A 16699-nucleotide genomic window follows, 5' to 3' on the forward strand; every position below is an offset into this window, starting at 1 on the left:
TGGCAGGATCCTCATTCGAAATTCCTCTTTCAGAACCCCTGCCAATGACAAAGACCCAGACAAAGTGGCTAGAAAAGAAATTTTATTTTACTATAGTAAAAAGTCCCTGGTAATCAAACAGTGAAGACCCAGAGAAAAGCAGTACCAACACTTAAATATGTATTGAATATTCAGTGGTTCTGCTTCTAATCTAATAACTCTGCCCCTTGGTATTACAAACACCTGCCTAATGACATGTTAAGTTCTTACACCCCCTTTCCTGATTTTCCCATGATGGTCAAATTTTCTCTATTCAGCACATTATGTATTTTCTAACATTCTTGTCCATTTCTTCAGTGCCACTTTTCAGCTGCTTATCTTCCTAGGAAGCAACTGCTGGAAACTTGGCAGAATACACAAGTCTATTGTTCTTTGTTTTGCAATGAAGCATATTATCCAGAGCTTTATCTACGTGAAGCCAAGTTGTTCTAGCTAGCACACTCACAGAGAGGGTCTCCAGACAGTCTCCAGACAGGAGATTTCCTAATTTTATCCATCACAATAGCAACTCCTAGTTAAACGCCTGGTGTTATAAATAAAAGGGTTATTGATCAAATGTCGCCATCAGTTGGAATCATTTAAGTACTTGGTTTTCAGTCTGCACTCCAAGGGATGCAGCTTATTTGGCTTCATCAATGAGCAGATCAGTAATAAAAAGCAAATTTACCTGCAAGGAGAGCTTATCCTTCTCTATTTATATTCTTCTGCAGCCACAGGGTAGTGCTGAGCATGTTCTGTCTTGGTGGTGCGACGCCTAATGAGAACTGTGTGCTTTACATTATGATTTTGCGGCCTGATTTGTGCTTTTCGGTCAGGCTAATATTTTACTCTTTGTTAATTTTCATCACCTCTGTTTTTATCATCCTCTCATTAATGCTTGTATTTTATATATTTTTAATTTAAGATTGTAACAGCCTTTGTCAATATGCAATACATTGTATTACTGCTACTACTAAATGATACTCTGAATCATTTGCAATAGTCAATCACCCAGCCAATCCCAGGGTTTCAGGAAGTGAACCTACCAACTGCTGCATTCTCAAAATGGCTCCCTGAGGGTACTGTTTGGGAGAGGGAGAAGATTGTTGCACAAGATCTGGTATGTGTATGTCACTTGGACTGGAGTGGAGTGGAAGATACTTGCACAAAAGCTTGTGCAATTCCTTCTGCAAGCAGAACTGCGCTAACTAGATGTCTGTTTCTGTTTGTGCATCACTGGATCCAACCCAAAGTGATGCAGAAGAGTTTCTTTGAAGTGGAAAGTCTTTTACATTATCTGGATCATGTGTTTACATGTGTAATGTCTAGAAGTGAGCACAGTGACAAGAAACTATTTTCAGTTACTTGTGAAGCTTCAGAAATGTGTTGAACGTTAAGTTCAAAGAAAATTGGATGTGGTGGTATTTTTTTCAGGAGCTTTTTTTTTTTACATTCAGTTATAATTGTGTCTCTGATATTATATTAGCTTGTAGGAACCAAAATTACCTTAGTCTGTTATGGATTGTTTTCGTCTCACCAGGAAAACACCAAGACAAGGTGGTCAGCAACAAGCAGGTTTTATTTGGAATACATGTCTGCAGGCATGGAGAGAAGGCACCCGGGGTGCGGTCTCTGGATTGCAGTCCAACTCAATTTAAGGCTCCCGACGCTACGCCCCTTATCTCTCCCTCCGGCCAATCATGGCCAACGCAGAAGGCGCACACTCTGCCTTTCCCCGGCGTTAATCATATATTTTACCCTTATATGGACATCTCTTGACCTTGTCTTCATGCATAGTTAATATATACGGAAGAAAGGAAATAATCTATTCCCAGTCACGCTCGCAGTTAGGTATTTTCCTTGAATTAGGTATTTTCCTTGGGTCAGGTATTTTTCTTGGGTTAGGTATTTTTCTTGGGGGTGATAAATGAGCTATTCATGGCTGGGCCCGGTACTTTCCGAGGGGGAGGGTACTTTCCACGGGTGTGGTGCACAAAAGACTTGTCTATGCCCACATCAAGTCTATATAAACTGGTTCCTAAACAGGACTGGCCCTGCCACTAGGCAAACTAGGCAATTGTCTATGCCCACATCAATCCCCCCTTTTTCTTTTATCCCATTTCTTTTTTGCCACCACTTATTTCTCTTCTATTTCCACTATTATTGTCCCATATTCATTATTTCCAGTAGGTTCAATCTTTTATTTTCCTGGTAAGGGGAGATATTGGTGGCTCTGTTTTATGGCCTGCAAGTGTAAGAGCTTAGCAGGATCTTGTTTTCCTATAGCTGCCTCTACAGCCTTCGTTACTATGAATCGAATTACTGGAATCAGACAAGGCAACATCACCAACCCCCCTAAAATCAATAATCCCATTAACAGGGCCTTTTTCCAATTTGCAAACAAACCCCCTAGCCACCCTCCTGCATCTTATATTCCAGTTCAAGTTTGGACCGGCACATGAGCAATTTTACGAATTTCAGATGCTATATTCTGTACAATTTCTCCATTATCATCTATATTAAGACAGCAATTTGTAAGGTTAAACTTTCCACAAACGCCACCTTCTTCAGCCAGCAAATAATCCAGAGCCAAACGGATGAATTACGGCCACTTGGGCCAGTTCCTGCAATGCTCCTAAAAGCCTTTTGATAATGCCTACATGGGCCACAGATTTCCCTCGGGAGCTCAGCAGCCCTCTTTCCTCCCAAACACGTGCACTACCCCACAAGCATATTTAGAGTCTGAATAGATGTTTACACTCTTTCCCTTGAATAGCTCTAAAGCTCTCTGGACTGCCACCTGTTTGAGCCGACATGGATGGGGGAAGGGATCACGATTCGATTTCTTGTCCTCCTCCCTCTACTATGGCATATCTGCTGTATCGTTTCCCATCAATCACCCTGGAGGATCTTTCTACTAATACATCTGTTGCCCCCGAAATCGGGATTTCCTCCAGGTCTTCCCTGATTTTGGTCTGCAGTCCCACTATATCTATACATCAATGTTCCAGCCCCATTCCCTCATTTGTGCCTGGGGATAGTCTTAACACCGGACTAGATCCTTCCGAGGTTGCTAGGATTAGATCAGGGCGTTCCAACAGGATCGCCTCTAATTGAAGAAGTCAGGCATCTGTCATCCACTGCCTAGCGGTGTGAGTTAAAATGCTTCGAATTTGGTGGGGGGAATGGGAATGTACAATTAGGACTCCTTGCCATACAAACTTTCTGGCCATCTTCACTGCCTGGGCTGCGGCTGCACAAGCCTGCAGATAGTGGGGCCATCCCTGTACAACGGGATCTAGCATGCGGGATATGTAGGCCACCGGTTGCTCTACTCCCCCCTTTTTTTGGGTCATGGCCACAATCACGAACTCTTTTTGGGTCGTTACATGTAAGTGAAAAGGCTTCCGCATGTTGGGAAGCCCTAAAGCAGGGGCAGAGAGGAGGCTAGATTTCAATTTCTGAAATGCCCCCTTCTCAGCTCTGGTACATTCCAGTCTGTCAGGACACTCATCCCTTAATTTGCTGGTGAGGGAGGAGGTCATAGCTGCAAACCCCTCTATCCAAGTTCTACAAAAATTTACTGAGCCCAAAAATCCTCATAACTGTCTTTTGGTAAGGGGAAGAGGTAGGTCTTGGATACCCTGGACTCTCTCGGGGTTCAGGAGCTTCTTTCCCTCCTTTAATAAATGTCCCACATATTTTACCTGGGGCTGACAAAATTGTACCTTTTTCTTCACCACCCTCAACCCCTTTTGGGCTAAAAAATTCAAAAGACTCACTGAGCCCGCTTGGACCTCCTCCTCGCTCTCCCCACTTATCAAAGATCGTCAACATACTGGGTCAAAGCGACCCTTGAAGGGGGCTGCCATTCTCTCGACACTTGCATCAATATTTCCCCAAATATTGTGGGGGACTCTGTATATCTCTGGGGGAGCACACACCATTGAAAGCGGGTCACAATTCCTGTATGGGGGTGTGACCATTGGAAGGCAAACAGGGGCCTGGTGGTTTCTGCTAGGGGCACACAAAAGAAAGTTGATTTCAAATCTACCACTGTATATATTTTATGGCCCTCGGGGATCCCATTGAGGATGGTATAAGGGTCAGGGACAATGGGGGCCCTTGGGGCTGCTATTTTATTAATCTCTCTTAAGTCCTGGACCATTCTATAAGTACCATCCCCTTTCTTAACAGGATGGGAGTGTTATAGGAGGAAACCAACTCCTCAATCAGGCCATCCTTTAATAGTTCTGTAATTACTGGTTTTAATCCTTCTTCGGCCTCATGTGATATTGGGTACTGCCGAACTTGCACTACCTTAGGGTTCTTTAGTGTCACCATGACTGGCGTGATATGTAAGAGTCCAGGATTTTCTGGGGCTGCCCAGACTCGAGGGTCAATACCCTGCACGTCTTCTTCCTGCAACATCCCCTGGAACACTACACACCTATCCCCTACCATCCCTGTCCACATTCCTAATTCTCCCCTCCCAAAAAATCCCTTCCCAATAGGCTGACTCCACTCTAGGGCATCCACAAGAAATCATGGAATAGTTCACCCGATAGTTGGGGTAAGGACACTCTCAGAGGTGCCAAAACAGGCACCACTGGTTTCAGACCTGTAACCTCAATAAGTTTCATCCGCCCTTTGGTTTCCTTCATTCCCTTTATACTAACAGTTAGTGTTGACCTCCCTGCCCCTGAGTCTACCAAAAAAGTGACAGGCTCCCTTTCTGGCCCCACCTCCAAAGTTATCATGGGCTCTGCGGAGGTTGGACTATTATACAGTAGCCCTTGACACCCCTATTCTGAATCTTCATACCTGAGGGCCTGAATGTAGGCCACCTGCTGGTCTCCTCCCCTTTTGTTGGGGCACTCCCTTTTCTAATTTCTGGTCTGCCCACACAGGGCACAAACATCCCTTGAGAGAGGGTTTCTACCTGTCTGGGGGGGACCCTCATGGGGAGGGGATCTATTCCAACCTCTTCCCTGCTCCCTGTGCCCCCACGGGTGATCTTCACCCCATAGAAGTCCTGCCCCCCTACCTCTCCCATTATTTCCCCTACTTCCTCTATCCTTTCTTCTACTTTCTGCCTCCACCACTTCTAGGGCTGTCTGAGCCATCAGGCTAACCTTTTTCTTTTCTTTTTCCTCCTCCCTCCTTACCATAACCTTCTGGGCCTCATTCACCAATTCTAAGACCATCTTATTTACCAACCCATCTATCTTTTATAGTTTCTTTTGTATATCTGCATATGAACCCAAAATGAATTGCAACTTTAAAATTGCTTCATTCTCTGGCAATTCAGGATCTAATCCTGTAAATTTCCGCATTCCCTCTTTAAGCCTCTCGAGGAATTCCGCTGGAGATTCCTCTTTCTTTTGGGGTTGTCCAAACGCTTTATTCTCATTCACAACCTTGGGGACTGTTTGGACTAATCCTTTTAATACTAATTCTCTATAATCCTCACAATATTTTCTTCCAACCTCCAATTGGATATCCAGGTTGTCGGGGTTTTTAAGGGGGATTTCAGCTTCAGCATCGGCTGCCGTTCGGTTTGCTCCTGCACCCCCTCGTCCTATCCAAATTTTTCTAGCTTGTGCCACTCCTTGGTTAACCACTTGGTTATTAGTAAGTTGTTTTAAAATATGTATTAATTCTGTGGGTGTAAAAGTGGAGGGGCCTAAAAGCCCATCCAGCTCCTTTGCAAATCCCTCTGGATCTTCCTGTAATTTAGGGAGTTGGTTTCTCATATTTCGGTCTTCAGTGGAGGTCAATGGGACCTCTGCGTAACCGATCAGGCCGTTTCCCTGTGGAGATTGCCTGAGGGGGCATACTATTACCTCCTCTTCCTTTCCTCCTGTTGCACCCTTCTCCTCCCCCTTACCTTCTTCTTCTCCTTCTGTGTCCGGAGGAGAGTTCCCCATTCCTTCGTTCTCTCTTGTATGTCCTGTAATTCCTTCCTCAAAATTTGAAAAGGGGGGGGTTATGTCTAGGTGCCTCTTCTCTCTCCCCCCCCCCGGCCTTGGGTCCAGATTTTATCCAGGAACTCGGGGTGGTATATAGGGGGGCAGGTGGTCGGCCAAAGTGGGAGCCATGGGAGAGGCAACCACCATCATCACTGTAATTGTTTCAGTCTTTGGTTGTTTACATTTTTTTGTCCCAACGAAATCTGACCATTCTAGGATATATGGGATTTGGTCGGCTGCCGTCTTAGTGGGTAGTTGTTCTAACCAAAAGACATAAACTTCTGTGCACAGAGAATAGTCACATGTTCCAAACTTTGGCTACCTATGTCCTGAAATCAGGGGCAAATATAGCCACACCTGGGTCAAAAGACGCACCATTTCCTCTTTTGACAGTCCACTGGCCCCTCCAGTGGTCTCCCATTGGGTGCAAATCTGCCCCAAGGGGGTATCCTTAGGAATCTCTATCTGTTTCCGTCCAGACGGGGCGTCCCCCACGAGACCCTTTTTCCTTGATGTCTTTGAAGGCTTATTACCCATTATGTACCTATGGTGTTCTAACTTTACCAAAATTACTTACCAGGAATCTGTCGAGGCCTCTGCTCATTCTTCTCTGGCAACCTGGTTGTTGCTGCCACAATATGGGTTCTTGACACCATGGTGGGGAAGGCAAATAAATTGTCAAGGCTGGTTCCAACGGGGATACCAGGGGCCCTCCTCAAGCAAAATACTCACATTCTCCCGCCAGTGGGTCAACAGAGGGCTAAGCCGCATATCCCCAGCGGGACCCCCCGGTCCAAAAGGACACAAGCTCACTTCTGACACCAAATAATTATGGATTGTTTTCGTCTCACCAGGAAAACACCAAGACAAGGTGGTCAGCAACAAGCAGGTTTTATTTGGAATACATGTCTGCAGGCATGGAGAGAAGGCACCTGGAGTGCGGTCTCTGAAGTCTGGATCGCAGTCCAGCTCAATTTAAGGCTCCTGATGCTACGCCCCTTATCTGTCCCTCCAGCCAATCATGGCCAACACAGAAGGCGCACACTCTGCCTATCCCGACGTTAATCATATATTTTACCCTTATACGGACATCTCTTGACCTTGTCTTCATGCATAGTTAATATATATGGAAGAAAGGAAATAATCTATTCCCAGTCACGCTCGCAGTTAGGTATTTTCCTTGAGTTAGGTATTTTCCTTGGGTCAGGTATTTTTCTTGGGTTAGGTATTTTTCTTGGGTGTGTTAAATGAGCTATTCATGGCTGGGCCCGGTACTTTCCAAGGGGGAGGGTACTTTCCACGGGTGTGGTGCACTTGTCTATGCCCACATCAAGTCTATATAAACTGGTTCCTAAACAGGACTGGCCCTGCCACTAGGCAAACTAGGCAATTGCCTAGAACACTGACCTTCTGGGGGCACCAAATTGGGCACCCTCCACATATCAGTGTGGGGGAGGCACCAGAAGTTAGCCTTGCCTAGGGTGCCTGATAGTCTAGGGTCGGCCCTGTTCCTAAACTTTAGTGGACTGACGTTAACCACAGGTTGCTTTCTACCTGTGGGGAAAAGTGACTTTTGCTGATTTCCCCTCTTATTGCAGGCCTCTGGGCTTTTTTTTTAGCAGGATGCACAAGAATGCAGTTCCCGCTGGCTTGGAGTCAGGGTTTTTGGCCTAATATTCAAATGAGTTTCTGCTGGGTTTTTTCTACAGAAAAGCCTTTTGTGAAACAATGATGTCAGGGGGTTTGGCCTAATATATAAATGAGTTCCTGCTGGGCTTTTTCTACAAAAAAAAGCCCTGGCAGGCCTTCACTCCCCTATCCCACTGGATGGTCCCCTGGCCCAAGAACAGTGAACTTCATTGGTTGGAGTAGCAGAGGGAGGCAAGAAAATACTGTTTTGGTAGCAGGAAAAAATTCTGCCAGTTAAAACTCCATTGAATTCAGCCTAATCTTTTCTCACTCTTAACAAGTAGCTGCATATCAGAATGCATCTAAGAATGCATAAAATAAGGAATGATGTGAGTAGAAACAGTTTGAACAAGTGAAAAAAAATGAGACAGTGTATGTCCATTAGCATGACAGAAGACTGAAAAAGCTGGTTTCCTTTTTAATGAAAGGTTATTGCCCCCCTGGCTTCAGAAAACAAAATAGAAAAACTTGTCCATGTGTGGCATTTAGGGGGAAGAAGTGAGCAAAACTGTGACAAAGAGGGATTTTGTATTGCTGCAGTGAGGCAAAATGTGAGGCGAAAAAGAGGCCTTTGAAATTGCTTGGACCTTTGTAGTCTCTAGTGTATTTATTTAGTTTGGGCATTTATATGCCTCCTCTCCAGAAGAAAAACTGCTCAAGGTGACTTGAAGCAATAATGCATCAGAATAAAAATGATTAAAGCAAATCGCCAACAAATAAAACCGCTTCACAGAGAAACTACACAGGGACACATACCATGATAGGAAAGCTCAAATTATTGTACTCAGGTGAGGTAAGGAAGATGAAATGCCTCAGTGTATGAAATACATAATAAAATCTTCCTATGCTCTGGTGATGCAGAGTATTTACGAGTTAGTGCAATGGTTTTTCAACAGTTCTGAGAACATGGGATTCCCCAGTAGTGAGCTTCTGCAAGGGGGTGCTTGGGGATTCCATGGTGTTTCCTTCTATTCCTCTGAGAGAATAGTAGTTCAACAGACACACACCCTCCATGAAGAGTGGGACTTGTTCTTGGTGCAGTATTTTCTTCAGTGAGAATACTGCTGTGGCTAAAGTGCAGAGATTCATTATCAATGTGTGTGTGTGTTATAAGTCAAATGAAACACAATATTATTATTTAGCGCTGTTTCACTTATAAGTTTATTAAATACTTTACAATTCTTACTTGATTTTCTTTTACAATAACTTTTGAGAAAAGGCAAAGTATACAAAACTGAAATATCAACGCTGCTACCTTTGCAAGAGGCTAGAAATTTGTAAACTTTTCTACAGTGTAGTATTGTACCATTTTGTACCCAAATTAACATTATTGCATCTGGGGGGGTTTTCTGACAGGAAGAAGAAGAAAATGATGAACCATTAAGCCTGGCCTGGCCGGATACCAACCGCAAACGGCTAACTTACCTATTGATTCTTCCTATTGTTTTGCCATTATGGATTACCCTGCCTGATGTCAGAAATCCTGTGAGTGATGAAACATAGAATGTGCCTGTTTTTGAGGGGAAAATATCAAACCCACATTCCCTCAAAATGTGTTAAGTTACAGGGTATCTATAAAATGAGCCCATGACATCTCCTTCCTCAGACCCCTGCTAAATAGCTATTGTGGGGAAATTACCCAACAATAGTTCTGTGGTAAATGTCATTTGGTTTTGGCTGTTGGAGATCTTGCCTGGTAAACAATAGCTGTGAATATATTACCATTTGCTTTTATAAATATTTAATGTCAACCTATAACATGCAGTATTAATAGTTCTTTCATGACAATCCTTCTCATTGCTTCTTTAGATGTTTATTCTTGGTACATATGCATAAGAAATTGTACTCCCAGGAATTTCCTGACTCCCAGTGGCTTACATACCCCTGAGTCTTCTTGTTAATAGTAGCTGCTGCTTTCCGCTAGGCAAAGTTTCAAACATTAATGTTACATATTTTCCATAATAATAGCCTTTGAGCATTAAATTCCCTACTTGGAAGAAAATCCCTTTTTTTAATTTCATGGAATTAGATCCAGACTAAATTTTCCATTACGGAGCAGAATTTTCCTGCATCCTCTTTTTCACTACAGCCCACTGATCTCCATGGAATAGTACTCCAAATTTCCTTGACTTCAAATAACTGGATTTAAAAAGAAAAGAAAGGACACTGATTCGTAGATTGATAGTCCAGTTTGGATCAGGGTCATATGGACGGGCAGATGGAATTTTTATCCAGGGGCTCATGGTGGCTCTTGGCAGTCTTCCCCACCCCCCACCCCCATGACGTAGCTATTTTAATATTTTACACTAATGCATGACAGGAATCTAGTAAAAGTAGCTTATCTTTATGAATTGTCTAGTGTGCAATGAAGTCTGCAGCCACTACATTTGGAAATGCAATTAAAGATATTTTACCAGTTTCTGTAAAGTTGGTGTGTTGCTGGTAAGCATTGAGTTGGTGTGTCCTCACCACAAGGCCTCAGGTGCAGAGAAAAACCCATATAGGCAGACTGGAGAGCCAGCAGTGCAGCACTGAGCTGATGCCCCCATGCTGCATGGGATGGGGAGCAAACCCTTTCCTCAACCCACTCTCATGATCAATGCTCTGAGACTAGGGAGCAGGAGAAAACATGAAATGGCTGGGCATTGTGAGCTGCTTCCCTCCTCAGGTCTTCTTAAAGTGGCAGTGGCTCTCCAGGGTCTCAGGTTCAAGTCTTTCTTATAAGCCACAGCCTGGTCCTTTTAACTGGAGGTGCCAGGGATAGAAACTGGGACTCTCTGCATGCTAAGCAGAGACTCTTCAACTGAGCAACAACCCCACTCCTCCAATCTAAAGTCAACATGAATGAGCTCAGCCAAAAAAAAAAAAAATAGAACCCCCCCCCAGTAGCAAGGCAAAGCACTGAGGGGCAAGGGTAGGCTTGCCAATCCCCAGGTTCCAGTGGGGGTCCTCCCGCTTTCCCAGGCTCCTTCCCACCCCCAGTCAGCTGGCCGGTGGGGGAAGCCCTGCCCCCACAGCCATCATGTGCCTTTCCCCCTCTGGAGGCTTCAGTCTCTACTTGAGAAAGCCTTCCTCTTTGGATGGTGTGTCTGCATCTTTAAGGCTGAAGGGGGGTGGGGGGGAGGAGGAGGCTGAACAACATGGCTGTGAAAGGAGCCCAGACCCTCCATTTGTTGCACAATCCTTGCAGAGGTCGTTTGCATAGTGTGAAGGTAAACTTGAACCTTTGGTTGCCCTGTGTTACTGTGAAAAATTTGAAAGTTCAGCAACTCATGAGTAGAGGTGCCAATCCCCAGGTGAGGGCAGGGAAGCCCCGGTTTGGAGGCCCTCTGGAGCTTCAGGATCATCAGAAACGGGAAGGGGGGAGGGAGGGAAATGCCTGCTGAACCATAGGGTATAATGGAGAATTAATCCCGGGGTATCTGGAGCTCTTGAGGGGCAGCTTTTTGAGGTAGAGGTACCAAATATTCAGTGTAGCATCTGATGAGTCTCCTCAAAATGCTCTCCAAGTTTCAAAAAGTTTGGACCAGGGGGTCCAATTTTATGAGCCCCAAAAGAAGGTGCCTCTATCCTTCATTATTTCTAATGTAGGGAAGGCATTAAAAAGGTATGTGGTCCCCTTAAATGTGATGGCCAGAACTTCCTTTGGAGTTCAATTGTGCTTGTCACAACTTTGCTTATGGCTCCACTCCCAATGGATCCTGGCTCCACCCCTAAAGTCCCGAGATATTTCTTGAATTGGACTTGGCAACCCTAGGCAAGGGGGAGGTGAAGCCTGTTGCACCCAGAAGAGCCAATGCAGCAGAAGACCATTAAAAAGAATAGAAGCACACACCCACTGTAGCAAGGCAAAGCACGGAGGAGTCAAGGGAGAGGCGGAGCCAGTTGAACAAGGGAGAGCCAAAGCTGAAGGAGCCCAGCAGAAAAATAGAAACACCCATACACTGAAGCAAGGAGATGATGGGGAGGTGGAACCAGTTGCAGCTGAGAGAGCCAAGGCATAACGAGCCCAGCTTGCTGGCTGGATTAAAGCCCCGGCTTGACTGGTTCTGGCCTGCAGGCCACACATTTAATATCCCTGAGTTAAGATACTTTACACTTCTTAAAATCACTAAAATAAATTTGAATTATTACCTCAGACCTAAACTACCAACTTTTTGGCTTATGAGAAGTTACATAGGATATGAGAAGGAGAAGCAGAGATGTTGCCCCAAAATCACCACCTGCCACTGATAAATGAACGACAAGTAGTGATTATCAAGACGCCCTCCCTAGACTTGTTGCATAAATCTCTTTAATGTGGGGGCAGAAACAAAGGAAAACTTATATACTGAAAGTAATGAATGTTTTTCAAATAAATGATAATTTTTAATTTCTTTAGGACAAGGAAAAAGGACCTTGCTTATAGGCATTGTTTAAAATTAGAGTATGTTGTATACAGATAACAGACAACAAATTGGTCTTTTTTAGGTACAACAAAATGATGTAATGCAGCTAAGTGAGTCACAGTTCATATGTGCCCAAATGAATGTGCATTTCATGAATGTTATGTGAGTTAATGTGCATATGGGCACAAGTACTGGACTGAGGACTGAAATATGCTCAGTTGGACAGTATGTAATGGGTAAATCCTTTGACAGTATGCTTTTGTAAATTTTTCTGCCTGTTTGGTGGGGTAGTTTAACACATTTTGATTAAAATAATAATAACAATGTGCAGTTACATGGGTTAATGTGCTAAGTTTAGGCCTGAGCACAAGAAAATTCATGATCATGAGCCCTGAACTCAGGATTGAAAGATGCATGTATAGGCCCTGTCCTTCATTACCCCCACTCTTTTCTCTTTCAGAAATCAAAGAGATTTTTCCCCGTTACATTTTTTGGATCGATCTCTTGGATTGCAATATTTTCCTATTTAATGGTCTGGTGGGCCCATCAGGTAAAGCAGTGATACAGATTTGCCGTTATGTGTTTAACTCTCCTTCCTGCTTGCTTGCTTTTAATTGCTGCTGATATATATATACACACACACATACACACACACACTGTTTTAAAGCTGACTTTAATAGCTTTTTAACTGTTTGCCACCTTGAGAGCCCTCTGGTTCCACACATGGAGGTGGTGGAAAGTGTCATCAAGGGACAGCTGACTTATGGTGACCTTGGTAGGGTTTTCAAGATAACAGACATTCAGAGGAGGTTGCCTGCCTCTGTGTAGCAACACCAGACTTCATTGCTGGTCTGTCATCCAAGTACTAGCCACAGCTGACCCTGCTTCACTACCAAGATCTGACAAGATCAGGCTATCCAGGTCAGGGCTGTTCCACCTTTACAGGTTCCCAATTTGCTTCCTTGCCCAACTCAAGATACTTTTAAACAGGGCTTTATTGTAGAAAAAGCCCAGCAGGAATTCATTTGCATATTAGGCCACACCCCCTGACACCAAGCCAACCGGAATTGTGTTCCTGCTCAAAAAAAGGCTGTTTTTAAAAACCATATATGGTTTAGGAGTTGCATACCTCAAGGATTGCCTATCCCCAGTTGAATTTACCTGACCATTACTGTAATCTTTGGGTGCCCCTGCCATTTAAGGCAAATGGGTGGTAACCTGGAAAAGGGCCTTCTTTTGTTTGTTGAGAGGCAAGATATAGTTGTTTAAATAAATAAACAAAGTTTTGTCTTTTATCAAAGAAAAGCTATAGTACGCCAGTTTGGTGTAGTGGTTAAGTGTGCGGACTCTTATCTGGGAGAACCAGGTTTGATTCCCCACTCCTTCACTTGCACCTGCTGGAATGGCCTTGGGTCAGCCACAGCTCTGGCAGAGGTTGTCCTTGAAAGGGCAGCTGCTGTGAGAGCCCTCTCAGTCCCACTCATCTCACAGGGTGTCAGTTGTGGGGGAGGAAGATAAAGGAGATTGTGAGCCACTCTGAGACTCTAAGATTCGGATTGGAGGTCGGGATATAAATCCAATGTCATCATCTTCTTCTTCTTCTACACTCATCAATTGATTTTACTGACTGTTTCAGCAAAGAAATCTCTTGCTTCTGTCACTTCATTGCACTGTTTTGTATTTTTCTCCAATCCTATTTAGGTTGGAGAGACCATTGGCATCAGTGAAGAGATCATGGGCTTGACCATCTTAGCCGCTGGCACATCCATCCCTGACCTAATTACCAGTGTTATTGTGGCCCGTAAAGGTCTGGGGGATATGGCAGTGTCCAGTTCAGTGGGAAGCAACATCTTTGACATCACAGTTGGGTAAGTACTACCAGTTTTAAAACTATACAGTATTTCTCTGTATTATTTTGAAAACTTCTTATAAAGTAGAAATCTGAAGGGAGAAAGGGTATGTTATACACATACCTTTTCCCACTTAGCCTTCTGAATATACCCTCTCTCCAGTTCTTGCTATAAGGTAGTGGTGGGCAGCTTGCAGATCATGGGCCAAATCCAATCCATGAACATCTGCTGCTCAGCTCACATTTCACTTATTCTAGCAGTTTGCATGAGCAGACTAGGGCATGGTCTGAAACAGCCTTCTGGAAGATGGCTAGTCAAACAGGCCTAGTTGGGTAGGAGTCTACTTGGAGTTCCTGGATATTCTCCCTTGAGCTCTCAAGGAGAAAACCTGTTGAACAAAGGATGCTGCCTTGTAATGAATTATTAGGCTATTGGTCCATCATGCTCAGTATGGTATACTTTTATTGCAGTTTCTTAAAACAGAAGTTATAAGTACAAAACGTAGAGATATTCATTTCCCATCTTCCCTCCCCCACCCAAACCAACAAGGAGAACAGAAATAGAGAAAAGAGAGGGGAAAGGGAAAAAGAAAAGGTGGGGAGAACAGTGGATGGGTTGAATGCCTTGAAATAGTACAAAGGTTGGCCAAGCCACATGTCTGACTGCATCCCATGTAATGCAGTTCAAAGAAACTAGCGATGGCCTCGTGTGTTGGTCTTCCTAGTTGGTCAACTAAGGCACCCTTTCAATTACCTGCAGTGCCTGTCCTCCTAACAGCATTTCTCCCCAACAGCCTTCCTCTCCCATGGTTACTCTTCGCCATGTTTAACAACTTTGTGCCAGTGAAGGTGAGCAGCAATGGACTGTTCTGTGCTATCGTCCTCCTCTTCATCATGCTGCTCTTTGTCATCATCTCAATTGCCTGCAGCAAGTGGAATATGAACAAAATCCTGGGTTTCACCATGTTTGGGCTTTACTTCATGTTCCTGATTGTCAGTGTCCTTCTGGAAGACAGGATCATCATGTGTCCTGTGACCATCTAATTGGAAGGAAGTACTGTTCTTCGACTGCAGAAGAAGACTACACCAACAACCCCAAACTAGAAATAAACAATGCAATACAAAGCAGCATCTTTAGAAACCTCTAATTTAAAACAGGAGAGCAAAGTGACTGGAGTCAAATTTGGACAAGCTCAACAGATATGTTCACCACTAGTGAACAAGCAGTTGTGTCTGCAAACTTGTCCTGAGTGGGAAGGTCCCAGTACTTATTGCTTGGAGGTATTGTGCATGTGTTGTATAAGCTTCTCTGTATGCTACATGTAAGATCTGTCTCCATATACTTTTCTCTCTTTCAATATTAATATAAATGTGCCGCACAAAGAGAGAGCAATATATATATCTATATAAATATACGAGAAAGTGATAATATCCATTCTCTGGAGACACAAATCCTCCTAGTTGGGATTTTACCTCTTTGGAAGGCACTGCCTGATAGCATCGGCGTGAATTGAATGACAGAGAACACTGTGGTAGAATTAGTCAAGGCAGATTGGCTGTGATGTGAACAACCCACTGGAGGTTTCGAGAAGTGCACAACTTTAAAAAAATGTGATATTATCACTTGTTTTGGTTCTTCACAGTGTCAGAGACTGAGAACCAAGTGAGATGATAATGTGTATGAGGCCAGTTTCATTTTTAAAAAACTATGTAGTACAAATGCTGGCAGGTCTTGTTTTTTCAAGATTTGGGCCCTGTTCCCAGATGGTATGTTCATCACCACATTGGCACCACATCTGATGAAGATATGCACATTTGAAAGCCATCATGGGTCAACTATCACAGGCAGAGTTTGCCTCAGATATAGTATTTTTTAATGGAGGTAGTTCATACTATCTCTGATCCAAGAGTGAACAGGAAATTTCAGACATAGTTTTAGACTGGAGTACAAATGCACACACTCAGCTCTGCATCAGCAGCTGATGAATAATGACGTACAAGCAGAGGTTGGTGGAGAAGGGCCTACGGAATGGTCACAGGTAAAATTCACACTGAGGATTTGTAAATTCCATCATCATCTCAGCATTTAAGTAGAGAAAACATCTATAAGAAAATACTCTTTTAAATATTGTAGCAATGCTGTAACAGTATTAAAGTCATTTTAAGCGCTATGTCCATTAGTGCATTTGCCTTGTAATATGAAAAAAAGGCTGAACAGGCTTCTGCATAGCTTTTAAAGTAGATTTCTCAAATCTATCAAGTGAAAGGGACATGAACATAGAAGTGGATACATTTCAGAAATTATTTTCTTTTATTACCTTGCGACACAAAGTTTCTGTGTAGTCCCAGGCTTGCTTCCTTTGTTTTGAGAATAGCTTTTGGAAAGATAGAATGTATTTCTAGGGAAATGAAATCATTGGTTTTTTAAAAAGCCAAAATGGAAGATTCCTACAGTTTCTGGTAAATGTAGCTCTAATTTGCTGATTGAAATAAAAACAAAGCTCCATCCCACTCCTTTAGGTGACCCAGGAAGGTGAGACGCTTCAGTATCTAAAGAGAAGTGACAACAGAGGTTTCATGTTTGCTAGAACTCAGCATTAAATAGAGCAGCCGGAAAAGAAAGCTGACTTCCTTTGACATTTACCTTGTCAATGTCTTTTCTAAGTGACTCATTATCCATTACCATATAGCTGTTGAGCTAAATAAGTCATTGGTTTAATGGAAATCTTATACTTTGGACCATATAGAGGAAGTTTTGATGCATTTGGCAATGTACTTTCCTG

General features: G+C 43.5%; 1 protein-coding gene across 3 annotated transcripts in view; it reads left to right on the plus strand.

Moving 5' to 3' along the window:
• SLC24A2 (solute carrier family 24 member 2) overlaps positions 1–16087 on the plus strand; it is a 135313-nt gene extending 119226 nt beyond the window's left edge. For all 3 annotated transcript variants that reach the window (XM_060237225.1, XM_060237223.1, XM_060237224.1), the window contains 4 exons: positions 9036–9164; positions 12528–12617; positions 13769–13935; positions 14711–16087. In XM_060237225.1, the coding sequence (XP_060093208.1) occupies positions 9036–9164; positions 12528–12617; positions 13769–13935; positions 14711–14960 (636 nt within the window). In that variant the 3' untranslated portion in view covers positions 14961–16087. The remainder of the gene's footprint in view (positions 1–9035; positions 9165–12527; positions 12618–13768; positions 13936–14710) is intronic.
• Positions 16088–16699: the final 612 nt, after the last annotated feature.

This window comes from Heteronotia binoei, chromosome 4, assembly GCF_032191835.1.
Source record: "Heteronotia binoei isolate CCM8104 ecotype False Entrance Well chromosome 4, APGP_CSIRO_Hbin_v1, whole genome shotgun sequence".
Taxonomy (NCBI): Eukaryota; Metazoa; Chordata; class Lepidosauria; order Squamata; family Gekkonidae; genus Heteronotia; species Heteronotia binoei.